The 21,631-nt window shown below is 44.8% G+C and overlaps 1 protein-coding gene across 1 annotated transcript in view; it reads right to left on the reverse strand.

Moving 5' to 3' along the window:
* The window catches only part of RSU1 (Ras suppressor protein 1), a 110,049-nt gene extending 89,194 nt beyond the window's left edge, over positions 1-20,855 (reverse strand). The window contains exons 1-3 of the mRNA XM_087775893.1: positions 20,724-20,855; positions 20,315-20,426; positions 9,349-9,399 (exon numbers count right to left, since the gene is read on the reverse strand). Coding sequence (XP_087632019.1) covers positions 9,349-9,399; positions 20,315-20,423 — 160 coding nt within the window. The 5' untranslated portion in view covers positions 20,424-20,426; positions 20,724-20,855. The remainder of the gene's footprint in view (positions 1-9,348; positions 9,400-20,314; positions 20,427-20,723) is intronic.
* Between the last annotated feature and the right edge of the window lie 776 nt (positions 20,856-21,631).

Consider the following 21,631-nt stretch of genomic DNA (forward strand, 5'->3'; position numbering starts at 1 on the left):
GCATGTGTTGATATTTCAACAGCAGGGAATGGTTAAGAAAAATAACTTCTGCAGGACTAAAGAACTTCAGCTGATAGTGTTAAACTGAGATTTATTATTAGGCTTCCACAAAATGCAACTGCGAATGGTCTCCTTCGGGTGTTTAAGTTGTTTAAGCATGATCTTTTCCAAGTTTCACACTACTGCACAGTAGCTGGCTTTAGGTAGATCAAACCAGCTGAATGAAGCGTAGCATGTTCACCTTCCCCTCCCTCAACATTCTCTTTACTTCAGACTATTTAACATGCTTTCTGCAGCTTACAAGAGGGACTAACCAAAGATGCCCTGAACGCCAGGTCTTGCACAGGTGCTACAGGTTATCCCTCACAGGTGAAGGTCGCTTCAGCCTCTTACTCAGGACTACTGATCTACTCCTGTGCTTAGCAGTGCTTCTTTACAAAATCCTGCATTCACTGTGAGTATCTAAACAAATAGTCCACAATTTCAGTTTGCTTTATTGGACAGCATTAGTAGTTTACACTTTTTATACCACTGGAATGTTTTTAAGAACTCCCGTAGGACTGTTTTTCAGTGCCATTTGGATCAGCTGGCTTCCCCCCATTCGGAATCAGGGCCTGCCATGCTGACGCTGTTTACCAGACACCAGTCTGTCCTCTAAGCACACACACACACAAGAAGAGGCTGCAGTAAAAAACCTCACTGCTCAAAAGCAAAGTCAGCGCATGTGTTTACACGTGTTCTTATTCCAGCCCTCAGAGCAGGGAATGAATTAAACTCCCTCCTCGTTTGGGCTGCCTATACTCAGTGCTTAAAGCCACTTCTTCGAGTCTGTGTGGTAGAGTCCTCTGTGCACCTCTACGTTAGCTGATCCCAGGCTTCAGCTGACTATATGTTTCATTTCCAGCTACAGCAGACGTTCCTCCTAGACAAGAGAAACCATGTTACCACAAATTACCCATCCTCAGATAAAGATCGGGAAATTATTTCACCCTAAGGATTATTTCACTCTACAGTATTTTTGACACAGGGCACCAATGGAAAGAGTAAGAGGCCAGATGGGTGAGTGGTCTGAAAGGAAATGCTGTGTGGTTATCCACTTCAGACCAACACACCTGATTACTAGAAGAACCAAAAGAATTTAGTAGGGCCAGTAGCGATAGGACAAGGGGTAATGGTTTTAAACTAGAAGAGGGTAGATTCAGACTGGATATAAGGGAGAAATTTTTTACAATGAGGGTGGTGAAACACTGGAACGGGTTGCCCAGAGAGGTGGTAGATGCCCCTTCCTTGGAAACATTCAAGGCCAGGCTGGATGGGGCTCTGAGCAACCTGATCTAGTTGTACATGTCCCTGCCCATTGCAGGGGGGATGGACTAGATGACCTTTAAAGGTCCCTTCCATCCCAAAGCATCCTATGATTCTATGAATACACAGAAAAGAGAGTACAAACCTAAGTATACAAAACTAAAGCCAGTTTCCCCTCAATCTAGACCAAATCTACCTTCTCACCTCTGTCCTTCAATATTAGCAACAACAAAAAAAAAATCCACTCAGCTTTTTAGACAGTAAATTGATTAAGATGATACAAAATTAAGCTCTTTAATGAAGTGAGTTCACTTGTGCAACATTCACTAGCTTTGAAAATGCCAACTTCAAAATAGTCTATATCTGGCAAGAGGATTTCCAACAATTTTACATTACAACCTGTACATACACATGGAGAAAGATCATTTGTATGGGGCTTCCACAAAAAAAATTAGTCATTTTGAGCCACTAGGAGATAAGTGAAGACACAAGACATTTATACTAAAACACGTCAGAAAACATTGATACTTACAAAAAAGGAGTTAATATGTTTGCAGATGCCTTTTAATAAAAGAAAAACAACAGCTTCTGAAGAACTATGTTAAAGACAAGTGCTTTGTGGCTAGTGCTGTATTTAGTACATAAGCTTACTTATGATGCAAAACTGACTTTGTTGCCATACAGCACAAACTTTGACAATTTAATTTATGCATAAATTAGGGTAGTTTCAGCATGCACTCTTTATACCATTACAGCACAAAACTCTTTCATAAATTATTCTGCTTCATTCTCCCAAAGCTTCTTAAAACCAAAATTTATATTATTTAAAGCTAAAATGCTCTACTATCTGTACTTTCTCAGAACCAAAGGTTTGGGTGTTTTTCAGGGAGAAAAGAAAAAAGCTAACAAGGTATTTAATCTAAACATTTGTGCAGAACTCTGATGTCACGAATGCAGTAAGGCATATGTATAGGGATCTCCTTTCCCCTCCTTCTCACGTCTCACTGTGCACTGCATTCATAAAGAGATCTCCCTTTAGAGATCCCTGCACCAGAAATGGGAAGTAAAAGCAAATAAAAATATATAACAAAAATGAAAGGCTTACAGTTAATTTAAAGCACCACTCCCCAGCACAGTTGAGAGGCCACTGCCAGGCTTCTGTCTTGTGCTTTGGACACAACCCTAGTTTCACTACGCAGAAAGCTTACTTGCACCATTTTGGGGTATATCATGTCAGTACAACAGCGTGGAATGACTTACCAGAAGGAAGCAGAAGCAGAACCAAAGTAGAGGAGAATAAAAGAAGCAACAAAGAGTAAAGAGTATACGGGCATCTAGTTCCCTCCAGAAGTCAGCAAGGTTGCTATATAGATAACCTGATACCAGGCAAAATGCAAAGCGTCAGACAATACCAGTGGGAGACACCATAACGCATTTCAGCAGTCTGGAGAAGACAAAGCAGCTAGACTGGGAGGAGTTCAGGACAGACAGCTGCAGAGTTGCTAACTGTCTTTGGACTACCTCCAACACATCTAGGTATACACTAGCGCCAGGAAGGTGACTTACAAAGATGGCCTATTGTAAGGATGACATCAAGGGAACTTAGCAGCGTATTAAATAAGATCAAGGACACCCTCAAGAGGGTTAGCAGCGATGAAGGGACAAGCTTCTGTGCTGGTCACACACAGAGAGCAAAACAATTTGGAAGGAGATGGTGGAGCAAAGAAGCAGTAAGCTGTGGGAGCAGCAAAAAAAAAAAAAAAAAGGAGAAAAGTTTTGAACTGGGTAACTGCTCTGCTGGAAGAAGGCAAAGTGCACAAGGATGATAAAGGGTGACCATGTGGCTGTCAAAGGAACATGATGAACGAGAAACAGCTATTCTGACAGGATCAGAAAGTTAACTCAGAAACAAAATTCAGGCATGGAAATGAGAACCAGCAGCTAAAAGCTAATGGGTCACCTCACAAAAGGAAAGGACTAAAGATGAGGATAGGATTACACTTCAGTATCAAGGAAGAAGCAGTGGAAAGAGCAGAGGACAGGAAGGGACAGCAGCTCAGAGGAAAGGGAGAGGAGGACAGAGAATGCGACATCGAGTAATACAGAGGAGGTTTCAGAAGAAAATAGTTGTTCCCAATCTCTTGTCATTCAGATGTTTGATAATATTGGGCAAGGAATCAGAGCACAAGAGCAAATGGATAGAAAAATTGTCAGGAGCGAGCTATGAATAGCAAACAACTTTTGAGGACATTTAAAGGCAGCACAAGAATATGGTGAAGCTGGCAAGCACAGGATCACCTAAGGTTAAGGCGACTGAGGAGAAGAGCAAAGCTAAGCTGCTGTTCACTACTACCTACCAGGCAGACTGAATTGCTACCAGGAGCATAAGCTTCTTCCCACGGAAGAAACTGCTAAAGATACTTAAACAGTGACCTCTAATGGACAAATCATGTAATACTAGTATTTCCACTGACAGCAGAAACACCCATGGACTCCAGGTACGACCGAATAATGACACAAGAGCTGTAATCTCTGAATAGATTCTCCAAATGATTACAGCATCAATTAATCTATCAGGTAGGTAAGTCAAATAACTGTTACAGTAGTTACAAGGCATCAAAAAGTTACAGCATATCCCCAAAATAAGTGAAAATAAAACACGTCAAGCTGGCAGTACAATAGTTGCGCACAGAGTGATGACCAGCGCTCGTACCTGTTGTCAGTGCTGAAGTAACCTTTAACATCCCAGCCTGCTTTCTGGTCACGTCTTCCCCTCTGCGCGCTCCTGGGTTGGACTACTGCTAACCTGAGCTTCTGGGAGCTCTTCAAGCATGCTTCCTATTCATCATGCAGTACCGGGATCTTCATTGTTAAACCTCATCAGCATACCAAGTACGGGTATTAAGTGTGACTATACTAGGATGTGAAATTTTGTGTACGCTTTAAGTAGCTGGAGAATACCTTGATTTAGCCTAGCTATCTAAAGTCTAGAAGTTTCAGTACCACTTCATGGCAAAATAGTTCACAAAAGCTGCTCCGCAAGGAGAAAAAAAAGTCAGGTAAGGCATAAGCCACAATATATATGCTCAAACAGTCTTAGATGTTTCCTTTAAAAAGGGACATTTCTCTGTTGTTAATTCTACTCCAATTATTGCTCACTTACAAATCTAGTGGCATAAGGGGACCAAAAGGTGAAGCCCTGCTGACTTCAGTTCGAGCCTGCAAAGATACTTTTTTTTCCTCCAGTCAAAGGCAGCTATTTGGTGTTCTAGTGCAACCAATTTTTAAAAAAGCTAAGCCTTCAAGACAATGTGATACACAAGCCTTATTCCCAGCTGGATACCCCACCACCCCCCCTCACCTATTTTACTCTCTCCCAGAGCTCCAAACTATTCTGCTTGAAATGACATGGGGCAAGTCCCAGACTAGAAAAGACAGTCAAGCTTGGCAATATGCCTTTCCTCTCCCTGATCTGGGCTCCCTGGACATCCCAGTATTCTGCAATTCCCAACAACTGTCCCTCAGAACTGTTATGAAGTCACAAACTCTCGCAGAAGAGGTTTGAACAAAGTAGGACAAAGTTTGATTTCAAGAACTTCTATGACAAATTCCTTAACACAAAACTTCAGAAGCCTCATGCCACACCAAACCATTGGAAACCAAAACACAGCAGCACACGCGACTGGCACGGCCACCCCAGCATCAACCACGGAGCAGGAACCCGAGCAGCAGCATGCTGGCTGGCCCTGCAAAACATGGAGATCGACACCAACACCCCAAGTTCACTTTCATCCTGTGCAGGGGTGTCAGAAAGAGCAAGTGGCCAAGATTGCTGCGGACTTTGAGAGAAGTTAAGTTCCACTTGAACTTGGGTGAAGCAGTCCTAAGTAGAAGTGCACAAAACAGTAGAATGGATACCCATAAAAATTATGACTGCTGCACAGAAGATGCAGTAACAATATTTGTGATTGACCAAAGTGATCAAGCACAGTTTCTACAGAAGTATGTCCTGTGGCTCCAACTCCCTCCATACCCCTCCAGCACAGCTACCCTAATTCCCTACCACTATTCATGTCCTATTAATGATCCCACTGAGCAGGAGGTGAATGCCACCTGTATGTCCCCCAGCTCCCATCAAATGGCATGGAACAAAGACAACTTAGTCACATCTACCCAAATTAATCCGCCACACTGAAGGGAGGATCTCTTATCATTCAGCCGCTCATTTCCACAAATTTGAGGAACATTTGTCAGGACTTCCATTTCATTTATTTTGATATTAGCCAATGGGTTCAAAAGACACCTGGGTCAGGATCAGACAATCTATGCAGGCTAATAGCATAAGCATGACCGTCTTTAATTTTTCTTCTCATTAAATCACTAAATGATGGAACAAAAAACTCCCAGTACAATACATGGAGACACTGGCCCATACGTATGTCTACATTAAGTTAAGAAAAAAACACAAATACTCACTTTCTCCCTCTGCTTTCAACTGGATTGTCACAGGAGACCCCAAAGTGGAATCATCCTGGGTTTGTCACTTACACAGCAACTGGCTCAACAGGACCGCAGAATCACGGCTATTTAGCCTCCCCTAGAGTTTTGCTTCTGATTTTGAAGCACAAAGTTCTCATCAAGCAGCAGAGGACAGACTCAACTATTTCAGAAGTTACCTGGAGCAGAAGCAGCCAGTTTAAGACGCCTCCATTAGTACAGCACCAGACAGCTGAAAAAACACAGCCTAATATTCTCCACAAAAAAAAAAAATCAATGTGGATTTGAGTACTTCTGGTAACGAATGATTTACAGACATGTAAATGAACAAACGTGGCAGTATGAATGGCTTACTAGAAATACTAATAAAAACCATGCCACAAAAATATTCTAAGCAGTATGATGGATTTAATAGTGCGGTCCTCATACTTGCTAATGAAACTTTACTCACTTTTAATAGAGTTCCCTGGCAAAAATATTAACTATGGTTACATAAAAATATGCATATCCAGTTTTTACATGTATTTATTCTTCCAGATAGACATATTTCCTCTAAACAGCAGAAAAAAACAGCAAGCAGAACTCTCATTTAAATGGCAGAAAACTAGTAGAAGATGCTAATATGACCTTAGTGTAGCATGTCAAGTGTCACTGCCACCACTTTCCTAGTCATTTTAAGAACAATCTGCTACAACAATTAATTACATAGCTTAAAAGATTAGGTCAACCGTGTCAGATACGAGAATATGAACTTGAAATTTAGCCTTTTAAAACTTGTGCTGTCTATTTAAATGTCCACATCAATTTGTGAAAGAATAGTAAGGTTCAGACCTGATGAGTTACTTCTCAGGAGAAGCAGAGGTTTTACCTTCCCGTAAAAGAAACCAAAACATAGCAATTAGAAAGGCTGACAGAATCCCTTGGCTGAGAGAACAGATATACTTGCAGCCTGCTGATCTAAGGGCTACTTTAGAATAAAACAGTAATTAAACGTTGAGATTTAATATAACGCAATTTTAGAGTAGTGGCAATCCTTAAACTGGTATTTTGAAAACTAAAACTGCTTTAAACAAATGGCATAGTCTGCATTTTTCTTGAATAGTTAAACAACCTTCTTGGAAACCTTATTATTGTGTCTTTTTCTTCTCCCAGTCAGGCCTACAGCTAAGACTTATAGCTAGGACACAGGTTAGTTATGTAGCTTTTAATTCTGGCGCGCACGTTCAAGTACATCACCTTCCCCAGGCTCAGTTCTCCAACAGCCAAGTTCACCGTGATTCGAGTCTCCTTGCAGGAGTTTCAGCCTGTCTTCTCTTCCTCAGAGCAAGGTAGATATCTGCTGCCTGCCCAGCCAGTTGTGTGTTCAGCTGAACTCACCCTTTATAGCTACGTTTAAGATTCGTAAGGTGTCATGTGGAAGAGCTGATTAAGTCCTTGGAAGTCTTAGCTTTCAAAAGTTGTAGGATTTTTACAAACCTCGGAGAAAGAATAGTCAAATTTTCCAAGAGTAATGCTTACAACTCATTTCATCCTTGTGCCAGGTAAGCAGCCCAGGTAAGCAGTCATTCAGGCAGAAGATACCACAGCAGATAATCGGCACCAGAGAGAAGTTCTGCCTGGCAGCACTAGGTACCCAACTTTGGACGAGTCGTCCAACCTTGTTACACAGACAGAGATGTGCAGAATGAACTGCTGTCTGAAGGTGCCCACAACCCTCCAAAAGCTGCAGAGAAAGCCGAAGTGGCTCGATACATTTAACTGCCGAGCTTTTAGGCAGCTTGAGTTCAGAGACAGGCACCTCCTTGCAGTGACCTGAGGGAACACAAAAGCCACCAGCTGGGTGGCCCTGTAGCCCAGCTCCATCAGTGGCTGATAACAGATGCCAGACGGCAATATGCCCAAACCAAGTTTACCATAATGCTTTCCCAAAACATTCTCTCAGCTTCCAGCTATTCATAACTTCGTGTCCTTCTCAACTAGAGGTAGGACTGTGTGCTTCATAGCAATGCTTACAATTTTCCCTTCCTGAATTTGCCCATGAATTTACCCATCAGTCATCATTTACATGTTAGATCGCTGGAAATTGCTGGCCATATTTATAAATAAATTGAGATTTCTTTGAAAACTACTGTAAGGACAAAAATAAGTAGCAAGATGCCAGTTTAGACGACACTATACAATCAGAAGCAGGGCCTAGAATAACTAATTCTTACTTCTCATAGCCACTCACATAGTGCCCATACTTTTATCTATTTCCTACTACTACTTCAAACCCTTTAAGCTATGCATTAGTACCCAATAAACACTTCTCTGGATGCAGTTTATGTGATAGAATCTGAGAATATTTTCATTTATTCCTCATGCTTAATCCTCTGCAAATGCTCAAAGCCTTAAAGCGAGATTTTTGCATTAATACATATGTTTTAATAGGTAATATTATTAATTAATAATATCTTGCAGCTCATGCAGCTAATAGTTTAGGATTCAATAGGTTTCTGTTGGTTTTTTAACCTTAGTCTCAATTTGTAAAGCTTTTCTTGGGTATAGCCTGGTACGTGCTACAGCACCTGTGCAGTCATCTCCCCAGCAGCCCCCTCTTTGGTGGCTCCATTCCCCTCCCCATTTCCTGCACTCTTAAAAAATTCAGTTCCAAAAGGGAAGGTCTGTTTGAGACAGAAGTCCACTGGCACGTGCAGAGAGCAGACAAGGACAAGCAGAATATCAACAAAACCAACACTTCTCTTCAGAAGATGCACAGTAACAGGGATCAGATGAAACTCGCTGCTTTTATTTCGACAACCAAGAAGCAGGAGTGTTTGCATAAGACACTGACGGGTAAGCCTGAAGTGTTCTCCTACAAAGAAATAAATTTCTTTTGCCTTGCAAAAGCCAGTCTGATATCTACTTCCACTTAATTAAGTCTCATGTTTATGCTGCTCTCATGACATGCTATTCACCAACACTTCACTTAAGGGCTTTTTTACTATGGGAAGTAGAATCCACGAGGTAATAACTGAAGGTGGTGTGTGCAGTACAAGCAAGACACAACTTACACTCAAAAGATTCTTTTTTTGACAGGAGTAGATTGACTTTCACGCCTGAAGCTCACATATGTTTGGCTATAGATATAATGCAGTTGAGTTGTAATTTATTTTCATTTGCTTCAGTCAAATTAGTTATCCAGATACTAAAATGCAAACTGTATCATTTTTGATAGAGTTAAAAAAAAAAAAAATCAGAAGTCCTCACCCAAACATAAGGACTTCAGAGCTGTAGTAGGGAATGGATTTTTGGCTGAACTGGTAACAAGACTGAGAATTACAGATTTTGCAGTATGTGGCAGATTTGTGTTGAAGTTGGAAAGGCATGTTGAACACAGCTGCTAAGTCACATCCTCAATCTCTTTAGTTTTAATAAAGTGCTTCACCAAGCAACACTCTTAACAGTGACATTACACTCTTCAAAAAAAAAAAAAATTCAAGCTAGCTGTGTTTTCGATATTGCTCAACTGCCTGTAACGAAGTCCAAAAACAGGATTATACTTACTTGTAAGCTTGTTGTGACTCAGAACCAGCTGTGTGATATGAGACAACGTAACTGCAAATGAAGAGAGAAAGAAGTTAGTTTATGGACATGGCAACTGAGAGCTTGCATCTATTTCAGCTGAAAAAGAGGCAAGTTATTCTCTCCACTCCAGTAACTCCAGATTCATATGCACAGTCACAAAACACAAGGCAAGCTCAAGACTTAAGGACATATCCAGCCACTCCTCTGCCCCTTCACGATTCCGTTACCGCATCAAACAACGTAAGCGGTAATTACTGGTGCCTCCCAGCAGAGGTCTGGTTCTGGGCACACATGAACGCCTTTCCCATTTCCACCCTTTGAATCCTTCCCAAGGGAAACCCGACAGGTACTACAACATTTATCCCAACAGGAACACATGCCACATGAGCAATTATATTTCCACACGTTCCCAGTTCATTATTTTCAAGTCACTGCTAAATTTAAGTCCTAAGTACCAATAGCGGCATTTACAGCCTTGCACCCATAAAGCACAGTAGCAGTTTAGCATCATTTTTGTGTGGTAAATGGCCAGGTGACAATGTGCAATATTTACTCAAATTGACTGAATGATCTGATTGATCCAAGCCCCTCAGATTCCACCTTATTGAAGAAACAAGCGCGGGGCATGAGGCAGCTACGGAGTCCAGCACTCCCCCAACACTTCATCATCCTTCACATTTCTTCTTGCCTACTTCCACCTTCCACACCACTACTGCTTTCCCTAGAAGCTCCACAGCCTACAACTGACAACATTATCTGATCAGAAAAACATGCTAAAATAGTCAGAGGAGAAACTCACACCTTGAAGTAGTTCTCAAACATCCTCCTCCTCCCTCTAGAAAGTTTGATATACTTTATTGAACTAGAAAAATTGAGACATTTTCCTCCCCTACACCTTTTTCCTTAGTTCCAGCATAGCTTCTTCAAAACAGCTATAGAAACTACCTGGCCAGCCCTCCTAGGCAGCTGGGAAATTTTCCTGCCTGGAGGACAGCTGACAGTGGTACGTGTCTCATCCCTCAGAGCTTTCCTCAAGCAACAAACATCATTAGCATTAGCATTAGCCCAGAGATAGCCCACAGGGGTCTTGCTCACCAGGATATCTTCGTTCCCTAAGGCAGCATGTGTGAAAACTGGCCGTGCTCATCAATACTTACTAAATTGCAAGTTGGAGCAAACACCTTGGAGAGCTTTTACTTACTGATACAGCCACCTGTTTCAGCTAACCCTTGAAAGCTCATGACTTACAACAGGCAAATATAACCTGTTAGCAGAATGAAAGCAGTCACTCCAAGGCAGGAACAGATTGTAAAGTTCAGCGCAAAAAAATAAAAGCATTGCCACAGGTCCCTGTTCAATTGCAGGTTGTGGAAGAAGGAAAGGAAGGGAGGAGAAAGGAAGAAACAGTGCACCCACCCTAAATTTCTCCTAAAATATGAGCATTCTAAGTACTGCCTGCACCAGCCCATGAAGCAGAATAGGAGGACAGAGAACGAAGCCCACAGAAAGCCTGTAAGGCTACTATATAAAAACCAGCACTAAGGGGCAGACAAGTGCAGCAGCCTCCACAAAGAGCTCTAAGCCTTAAAACATAAAAGGCACATCAGCATCTGAACCACAAGCAACCACTTACACTAGCGATTACTTACACATAAAGCTAAATATATGAACTCAATTTACACAAAGTAATTGAGAAAAGGTGCTGGGGATAAGTTACAAGCTCGTGAACAAATGCCTAAGTAGTCCTTATGCAGCATTTATTTCTCTTGGTTTAGCTATTTTAATAATTGTGACCATCAGCGAAACTCAGCATTTTACAGGCCCTTGATATCCAGCCCTGACTGGTAAGAGCCCAGCCATCCGTAGGGAAACCCATCTGCTGGCATCCTGAGATTAAGTGCTCTAGTCTGACATCTCCAGCTCTAAGACAACCTCATCTAGATTGTTGTGGTTTAACCCCAGCCAGCAACTAAGCACCACACAGCCGCTCGCTCACTCCCCCGCGGTGGGATGGGGGAGAGAATCGGAAGAGTAAAAGTGAGAAAACTCATGGGCTGAGATAAAGACAGTTTAATGGGTAAAGCAAAAGCCACGCGCACAAGCAAAGCAAAGCAAGGAATTCATTCACTACTTCCCGTCGGCAGGCAGGTGTTCAGCCATCCTCAGGAAAGCAGGGCTCCATCACGCGTAACGGTTACTTGGGAAGACAAACGCCATCACGCCCAATGTCCCCCCCTTCCTTCTTCTTCCCCCAGCTTATATACTGAGCATGACGTCATATGGTATGGAATAGCCCTTTGGCCAGTCTGGGTCAGCTGTCCTGGCTGTGCTCCCTCCCAGCTTCTTGTGCACCTGGCAGAGCACAAGAAGCTGAAAAGTCCTTGACTAGTGTAAACTCTGCTCAGCAAGAACCAAAACATCAGTGCGTTATCAACATTATTCTCATCCTAAATCCAAAACACAGCGCTCTACCAGCTACTAAGAAGAAAACTAACTCTACCCCAGCTGAAACCAGGACAAGATCAGAGCCAGATCCAAACTGACATCACCAATGCCAGGAAAAAATACCTTTTCCTGCATTTAACTTAAGAAGCCAAGTCATTCTAGAGCTCTGAGGCTTTGGTTAGACTCACCAGCACCAACAAGAAATCAGCCTTGCTCCACTGTATTTAAAGAGAGTCAATGATTTTCCTACCACGCAGTGGAGTTACCTACTCTGCCCTTGCCTGTTTCCTCCCACCCCACCAGGAGAGTAATGGGTATCTTCTGCACTACAATTCAAACGGCTTGTGTGCCTATCCATGTAATGTCCTCCTGGCCAAGATGCCCCCTTTCCCCCATTAGCCAATATAGGAAAGGTCCAATTAGTCAAGTAATATCTTCCCCAAGCCTCAGATGTTCAAATAAATCCTTGGTGACCAGACGGGCAGGAAAAAGCATACAATGCATACCAACGAGTTCCACCAACTTCATATTCTCAATCATCTCACACAGTGTCGTGGTTTAACCCCAGCCAGCAACTATGAACCACACAGCCGTTCACTCACTCCCCCCCAGTGGGGTGGGGGAGAGAATTGGAAGGGTGAAAGTCAGACAACTCCTGGGTTGAGATAAGAACAGTTTAATAATTGAAGTAAAATAAAATAGAATGATAGTAGTAGTGGTAGTAATAATAATAATAATAATATAATACAATAATAATGTACCAAGCAAGTGATATACGACACAATTGCTCACCACCCCCTGACTGATGCCCAGCCTGTTCCCGAGCAGCAATCCCTTCCCCCCCGGCCAACTCGCCCCAGTTATATACTGAGCATGACGTCATATGGTGTGGAATAGCCCTGTGGCCAATGTGGGTCAGGCCCCCTGGCTGTGCCCCCTCCCAGCTTCTTGTACGCCATGCAGAGCATGGGAAGCTGAAAAGTCCTTGACTGGTGTAACCACTACTTAGCAACAACTAAAACATCAGTGTGTTATCAACATTATTCTCATGCTAAATCCAAAACACAGCACTATACCAGCTACTAAGAAGAAAATTAACTCTGTCCCAGCTGAAACCAGGACACACAGGCAATGGTGAGGACTAGCTAGGTCCCTGTGCCTTTACAAATCACCACGCTGGGATGTCAGGCAGCTCTGCGTGTTAAGGACACTGAAGAGAAGAGCCTTTAAGGCTGAAGCGTGGAGCGCTGCAAAGAGCAGGAGGAGATGGCATTCCAGCTTTGTTCTTGATTTGGGGTACAGGAACGTTTCAGCATTTCTCCTTTGCCCTCCCCATGACAGTAGCGTTGGAAAGTAAAGATTTTGTTTAACCTGCTTTTTCACAAAAAAAATTCATTATTGTTTTTTGATACTGTACAAAGTTGCTCCCACCTCACTTTAGAGTTGTTTTTGAAGCAGAAAAGTTGACCTGAAGTGGCAGAATGAGACCAACTAACACAACCTCATACTAAACAGCCAGCACCTCACCACAAGCATGAGCGACAAGCAGACTCCCAACAGGTGGGACCCCTGCATCGCTGCTGCCAGGCAAAGGGCTGCAACACCCACGCTGAACTGCAGGGACTGGGAAGTCAAATCAGGCCTCCAGGCACAGAGCGAGTTCTAAGAGAACTTTTGCACTATTTCTTTTCTCCTTTGAAGTTGATGCTTTCTTTGGTTTATTAAAGCAGAACGGAGACGGAAGCTGTCACCACACTTCTGTGGCCTTGACCAGTTCATTCCAGTTTTGCACAGAGCTTTGCCAGCTTCAGGACGGAGTCCAAAACTCAGATAATCTGTTCTTTACTTCGGTGGAGTCCAGAATGAACTTCATTACATTAAAACCAGCAATCCCCATTACATGCCTCTTAATAAGCAGCTAGACTGACTTGAGAAACTATGTGAGGAAAGCGTCAAATTTAGCTCATACATCCACCAATATGACAGGCCTTTCTCAACTCTTCTGCCTATGAACCACCTCTTCTTCGAAGAGGGTATTACTTCTATGAATAATTACTTGTTAACACTAAGGCTAGACATGTCCAAGGTTATCAAACTAAAACAAACTCTTCAAGGCAGTGGTAAGGAAGCAGTCCTGATCCACCCCCATGCCCCACTACGTGAAACACCCACTTAAAGCACACAAATCAGAATGACAACTCAAATAGACTAAAAGAAGTCTTTAAGGTTTTCTGTTTCTGTGCTCAAGATGTAATTCAATATTTAAAAGAAAAAAACATACCAAATAACATTCATAACCCTGCAAGAAGCCAGCTTATGAGGAGACACCACTTGCATGCAACTTCTTTGCACCACTGAAGTATAAAGTCACTGAACTGCACTAAGTGCTAGACAGCAGCACACATGCAAGTATCTGCTCCGGATCACTTACAAACTGAACTAAGAAACCAAACAGTAAGAAAAGGAAGTGTTTTACTAACAGAGAACTGAGACAGACTCTGATCTAATCCACGTGTACACATATGGAGGACCTTTCCTAACATGATTTCATCTTTTCTATACATAGGAAGTGAGGATGCTTACTCAAGGGCAATTAAGCTTTGGGACTGCAGACTCGGGTCTTCTGAACATCAAACTCCTGCTGAATTTAAATATCATAAAAAGTTCTGTGCATATTTAGTTTTTAAAGGTAAGCCTGCTGACTAAACCATCAAGCCACACGTACTGCTGCAGGCCTTTAACAACACAAGCTTACAAGCATTATTCTCACTACTCCCTCTCCACATTTGTCACATCACTGTCTTCTTCAAATGAGTATTTTCTTCTCACACGTCTATACAGAATAGAATGAAGTCCCAATATCAAAAATGTCAAGGCCAAAATTCCTAGACCAAAGACACTTCAATGTGGACTTTACTGTCCGGATCTGACTGAAGCCTAGACACCTTGTCTGAAACTCCACTATCTCAGTCAATCCAGGACAAAGAATCCCAGTGCATCTTTGACCTGCAAAGCAGACTGACATCCCCCAAAGCAACAAAAAGGTAACACTCTGATATTACTTTGAAAAGAGCAAAGGTTTAGGCATCTGTGCTCTGGAATACTTCCAGCAGCGTTTTAGCCATATCTAGACAAAAAAGATTTTCAGTCTTGAAAGGTCCAAAGCTTACTACCAGGTCAGAGACAGGTCCACAAGCATTTTAGGAAAGGGAGCCTAGATATAAAGTGGCATTGGGTCACTCCTTACAAGGAGGGGAATTTGCTCCCTTACATTGAACTGACCTGTGTGAAACAACCAGCCCCTGGAAATACTAAGTTTTTCAGTACGCTGCCACTCGCCTACTCCTGTGAAAAGGACTGTGCAGTGGGAACAGCTGACTGGTTTTTCTCATCCTATATATAAAATCAATTCTGCATGACAACTAAACTATCAGCTCTTCTGATAAAGACAGATGTCTTAAGCAACTAATTAACATCCCTGAGTAACATCTAGAAGGCTGAAGGGGCCCTAGTGGGGCCGTTTTGCTTTGGACATATGCAGCTCAGGCAAGCATAACTAGCAGGACCCGCTGAGGATCACTCAACAGGTCAGACGATTCACCCCGAGCGCCAGTCCCCTGAGATTCGAAGGGCACCGGGATTCCCACAGGGGAATTACTGTAACCTCCGTATGATGCCACTGGAGATGCTCCTAGACACGAAGCAGCAGCTCCTTGAGGACTGCAGACCTCAGATGCCTTGTTAACGTTACAGTAATTAGCACACAGGCGATAAGTTATTTTGATTTCAAGAACGCACCAAATATCCACACAGAAGTTTGAGAGTCAGGATGCTACTGTTTGCCAGAGCAATTTACTTGCACAGTAATTACAAATTCCCATTATGGTCCCAGTCCCACTATTGCTTCAAAAAAGAGTGGGACAAGGGAAGAATATTTAAGCTCTTCCCTTTTGGCCCTAGTATCAAGCTTTTTCATACACTGTTGTCATGCACTGCAAGTTAGCTTTACATAAACTATTTAGCTGACAAAACTTGAATTAAAAAAAAAACAAAACAAACAAAAACCCACAAAACAGGAAGACTCCAGAGACCTTGCTGAACCAAGATAAGACATTGTCTGTCCCATCAGAGGAAGTTAATGCAGGATGAGCATTACAGTATCCTACAAAATGACTTACAAGTAGCCTGCCCCTCCATCTTCTGTGCTTTGGTTATTTTAGGAGCGGACAATTATATCAACACTAACTTTCTGATAAAAAATTCTAGGCATGTTAATTCCTACCACACAAGCATGTACTTTATGTAAAATATGAATAGCTTACAGATGGAATGATAATGAGAGCAAATTAACACTTACAGAGTAAACAGGATTTCATCCAATATTCCTTCCCTGACAGCAAGACTACAGAGCAGCAGATGTCTCAAGTTATTTGGGCAAAATAATTCCTTAATTCATAGCTTGCCCATAGCGATCACTTAAAGATAAATCGGTGATTAGAGACTGTTCCCTACTCCAAGAACAATTCCACAGTTGTTCATGGCTGTTTAAAGTCCTACTGATAAATGCCCTAACCATCAGGCTAGGGAAAAGGCACATCATGCCCTACTTGCTGAATCCGATTGTTCACCCTACACGATGTCTATTAATGCTCTCTGCCACTACCTGTCAATATCCGGGTGTTTTGTATACAAATATGGTCTGTTTATTTCACAATATGGAATTAAAAAAAAGAAATTAGAACACTTCCACAGGGCAAGACATTTTTTAAAACTATTCATGTATGGATGCACAACTATAGTATAGATGTGCTCACAAATGGTATGGCATTTGTCTTATCGCATGCCAGAATAATAAGAAAAGCCTTTAAAGGTTAAAACTGTTTCACATGGTCTTTGCATTAGTATGATGGGCTAAAGTACAGAACACCTAGATCAAGGGATATTTTTAGTCTCAAATGAAATCTCTTTTCTACAGAACATCTTTGAAAAGAGTTTTCTCATATTATGTTTCTGAAAGCCTTGAAAATTCAGATGCTCTGAAGGCCTGTAGCACAGTTCCAGTTTGTACTTTAAGTTGTTAATAGAAAACACAGAAGTGCCTGGATTCGAGGAATATTCCAAAAATAGAACTCAACTTGTAATGACTTTAATGAACTCCTGAGCAAGCAGTGGTTCCAGGACTACTGAACTTTTCTTTGTGAATCTGAACGCCACGTTATAAACAAGCTGATAACTCCGCTTTCCCTTTACTAAACACAAACGCAGGAAGACATGTAGAGGTTGCAAAGCTTCTAGGTCTAAGCTGGTTTAAGACAGTTTCAGATACCGAGTGTCAGTCTCCATCCAGGTAGGAAAAGTATTTCACCTTGATTTGGAAAGAGACATTGGTATTTGACAGAGGCAAGTTTGGTCTGTTTTGTCTCTCCCACAGCTGCTACAGAGGGTGGAAGTCAAGGCAAAAGAAAATACAAGTGGCTACCCTGTATTGTAGCACGTCATTCACTAGACTGGAAAAAGAAGCCAGAAGAGAATCCTGTCCAAGCCAGGGCATATATTCCCCTTTCTCTTTTCTCCTCTCTGCCCCCATATAGCACCAGTTTTCTATGATCACTTACGATTTGTTTGGGGGGTTTTTTGTTTGTTTTTGGGGTTTGTTTTTTTTTTGTTTGTTTAAAAACCACACATGACAAGAACAGGTCTGCACCTGATGGAAGAGGATGGGCACACTGAGCAGATGCTACACGGTGCACTGCTTCCAAATCCTTGTGTCTGCATTAACTCTATGTGAATTAAGTTAAGAAAGCTTAAATATGCGCCCACTAGCCACTCCGCAGCAAGTACTCAAATATGCAGTGGGACAAGGGTTGGTCCTCTTCTTGAAGAATAGCCAAGACTATAGGGAGCAGCTTACTTTAGGAGTTACTGGCCACTGGGAAGGGTGGGCATTCACAACCATTGAATAATTACATGAGACAAAATCCCTATCAGGGGCTATTGAACACTGTAACTTAGGAGTATCCTCCAATCTAGTAAGTTCTTAAACCTCAAACGACCAAAACCAGGGAAAACACCACCAATATGTTCTCTCCAATCATAACCTAATCTTATGCTTACCTCTGAACATGTAATAGTGGCCCTCATTAAAGACAAGATGCTAAGAAAGAACGGTCACTGGGCATGAATCATGATGGTTGTTTTTAACAAAAAAATTTATTTCATAGAAAAAACAAATTTTGTGAAAAGGCAAGCTTTAACACTGCACTGCATTGGAAAGATATCCAGCACACCTAGAAGGGAAGGCACCAGGTCAGACTCATTTAGCTTCCCTGCCAGTTCTGAGAGACAGAGAAAACCAAAACACCCAATCTATACTAGAAAAGGTCATCCTTTAGGAATCAGATGACAGGGTTAGGAAACAAGCAAGTTTAACATTTTCTTAAACCGTTACCTACAATTCAGAGGTAATACCTATTCATTACTTTTTTTAAAGGCATATTTGGAGGAAGTTATTCCTTCTCCAGATGAAAAGTGGCAAATACCTTGACAATAAAACAACAACAACAAAAAACCAAAAAAGCCAACTTATAATGCCTTCTCTGCCAGAGTGCAGAGTAACTGAAAAAGCAAGAAGGTCTCAATTAACTGACCAGAAACCAGTCATCATTTCCCCTCCCCTAACTTACATCTCAAATTGGAGAAGGCCCCAAATCCCCACAACTAAAGCAAGTCACACAATGTGCACCAAGCGTATCTGCACATAGACTTGTCTGATGCAGTGTAACTAGGGTACCACGAGCCTCCACTTCACATAGTGAGTTCCCTGCCAAACAAGCTTCAAATGCTTAATTAGCAACTTGATATCAGGGACCACCTGTGGACCAGCGTCCCACACTGTGGTCCCTAACCCTGCCTGCACAACAAACCCGAGACAGTTTTTGTACAAGAAAAGCTTTTTTTTTTACTTTAGCATTACTGATATACTTCAACATTATCTTTTTCCCCCCCATCTGAAAGATCAAAGCTGGCTAATTAATTATGTGTCTTAGTGTTGATAAGTTTAACAGGCACCAAGTCTACTTAACAAAAGCAACAGTACGCTGCTGCTGCTGCCCCATACTTTTATTGCATTAGTTTATCAGAAAGGGATAAGTATAGTTCTGAAAATGGGTCTGTAGTTAACGCGAGCCAAACACGTCTTTGTCTCAAACAACTGTTCATCCAACAGAAATACAGTGAAACTTTCTATTTAACACGAGTTCACATATACGGGCTTTACAGTGTCGTCTTCCTGAAATCCCACACGCAACTCAGAAGCGGGAAAAGAATCAGCAAAGGATGAAGACTTCAGTACAGCACGTAGTTCTGCAAAAGCGTACTGAAGTCTTCGTCCTTTACTGATGGGACTGAAGATACTTTGGTCTGCTCCTGACTCTGCAGATGACGGTGAGTTGGTAGTGAGCCATGTTTCCCTGAACTCATTTCCATCATGTAAGAAGAGTTACATAAACTTGCTCCTGATTGCTACCAAGTTTAACAAACATGGCAAAGAGCTAAGCCAGGATACAGTTAAGAGTTTCAAGTACGCTGGTTGTTTTAAATTTTACTTTTTTCTCATTGCACCATGCATTCAGGAAGATTTCAGCCTGTGGCATGCTACAGCCAGCCACAACTTTAACTTACTGCGTATCAGCTGTACCGTAACATCATATGCACTCTTAGCCAAAGCAAAAGCAAGGCAAAGCTACCTGCCTTGCTCTTCATTTATGAGTTCTCCAGAATTCTGACCGTTTTGTTATTGGTATGCTGCATTTGCTGTAAGTTATCTACAGCAAACGCAACCTACCAATAACAACATACCGTCACAATTCTGGAAGCACGTGCAATCACGCAATATCCAAAGTATGATATTGCTGTACCTGTAATACAGTATTACCTCACTCTCCTTCAGAGATCAGCCGTGCCAGCTCCAGGCTCACCTCACCCTATCCCTTTCAAAAACCAGCGGAGATGCTGCTTGGCGGGTGTTTTTGCTTTGGTAGCAGGAAGAGGGCAGGATGGACAGGAGGCAAAGTCTCCCCATGACTCGAGCGCCAGACGGACAGCAGTGACAGACAGGGAGCGCTCCGGGCTGCGGGCGGTGCACGGGCAGGGGTGAGGGGAGAGGCAGGCGGGAGCCCCGGCTCCCCAGGCCGGTCTCTCCGGTGCGGTGGAGCCGAGGCTCTCCTGGACAGGCTCACACCCCGTTAAGGTGCTGCCGGGAGCTGGAAGCAGAGCGTTTCCCGCCGCCCACGACTCCCTCCCCGAGCCCCCGATACCCAAAGCTTCGGGGCACCCCGGCACAGAAGAGGCCCCGGTCGCCCTGCCAGCGCCCAGGGCCGCGGCGGCGGGCGGGAGCGGGGCGGGCCCCAGCCGCCGCGCCCAGGGCCGGGCTGCCCCGGCCGGTCCCGGGACAAATAAGGAAGTTTCCGCGCTCTCCCCGCCCGCCGCCGCCGGTACCTACAGAGGCCGGGCACGTCCAGCATGTTGGAGATGCCGCGGTCGCACATGTCCACCTCGGGCTGGTTCTTCTCCCTGCTCTCCTCCACGATCTTCTTCAGCGACTTGGACATGGTCTGGGCGGGGCAGAAACGGGCACGGTGAGGCGGGGCGGGGGGGGCCGACCGCGGGCGGGCGCCCGCCGGGACAGCGCGGGCACGGCTCCCGTCCTGAGGGGGCCGAGGGCGGCGAGCCCACCCACTCCGCTCCGCGCCGCCGGGGGTCCCGTCCCGTCCCGTCCCGCCCTGACCCGTCCCGTCCCGTCCCCCCGCGCCCGCCCCAGCCCCAGCCCTGCAGAGCCCCGCCCGGGACGCGGGCCGCCCTCCCGCCGCCGGGCGGAGGGACGGGCCCGCCGCTGCCCCGGGGGCACTCACCGCGCGCTGCTGCGGCGGGACGCGGCGGGACGGCGGTCGCTGGCCCGGAGGGCGGCTCCCCGCGGCTGCACGCGCCCGCCACGCCACGCCCCGCCCCAGCCCACCGTCGCCCCCGCCCTCGCGCGCAGGCGCACTGCCGCCCCTCCCCGAGCAGCGGGCGTGGCCTCCTAGGGCCGGCCGGCCGCACGGGCGGCTCCACCCACGGCGGGGGGAGGCACCGGGCCAATCAACGCGCCTCCGCGGTGCCGGCCCGCTGGCCATTGGCTGGGGGCGGCGGAGGAAGGTTCGCTGGCCAATAAGCGCGCCCCGTCGGTGACAGCGGGTTTTAGGCCGCAAGCCGCTAGGCGCCAGTGCGGCTTTGGCGCATGCGCAGAGGTGGAGGCTGATGGCCGCCGTGCGGCTCGGCTCGGCTCGGCTCGGCTCGGCTCGGCTCGGCTCGGCTCGGCTCGGCTCGGCTCGGCTCGGCTCGGCTCGGCTCGGCTCGGCTCGGCTCGGCTCGGCGGATCCGGCCCTCAGAGCGCCGTACCCGCCGCAGGCGCGGTCGCTGGCCCGGTCGTGCCCCCGGCAGCCGCATGCCGCCGCCGGACCCCAGAAGCAGCCTGCCCGGTAGAGGAGCGCGGCCCTGAGGGAGAGGCTGCCACCAGGCTGCCAGGCGCCGGGGACGGGCTGGGGCGGGAGCCGGCGCCTTAGGGGGAAGCTGGGCTTGGTCGGTGCTGCTGCCCGGGAGCTGGCCTGTTCGTCAGCAGGCTCGCCGGGGCGCTCGTACCTCTGGATAGGAGGGGGATCTTGGGTTAGCGCAGTGTCTGGGGTTAGTCTGCTCTTTCCTGTTGCAAGCCTCCCACGGTTACACAGCTGTCGTATCAAAATGCAATGCTAACGCGCGTTTCCATTTCTTCAGCACTTGGAAG

Source organism: Nipponia nippon, unplaced genomic scaffold, assembly GCF_047370975.1.
Source record: "Nipponia nippon isolate SJK-2023a ecotype South Korea unplaced genomic scaffold, ASM4737097v1 scaffold_1, whole genome shotgun sequence".
NCBI lineage: Eukaryota > Metazoa > Chordata > Aves > Pelecaniformes > Threskiornithidae > Nipponia > Nipponia nippon.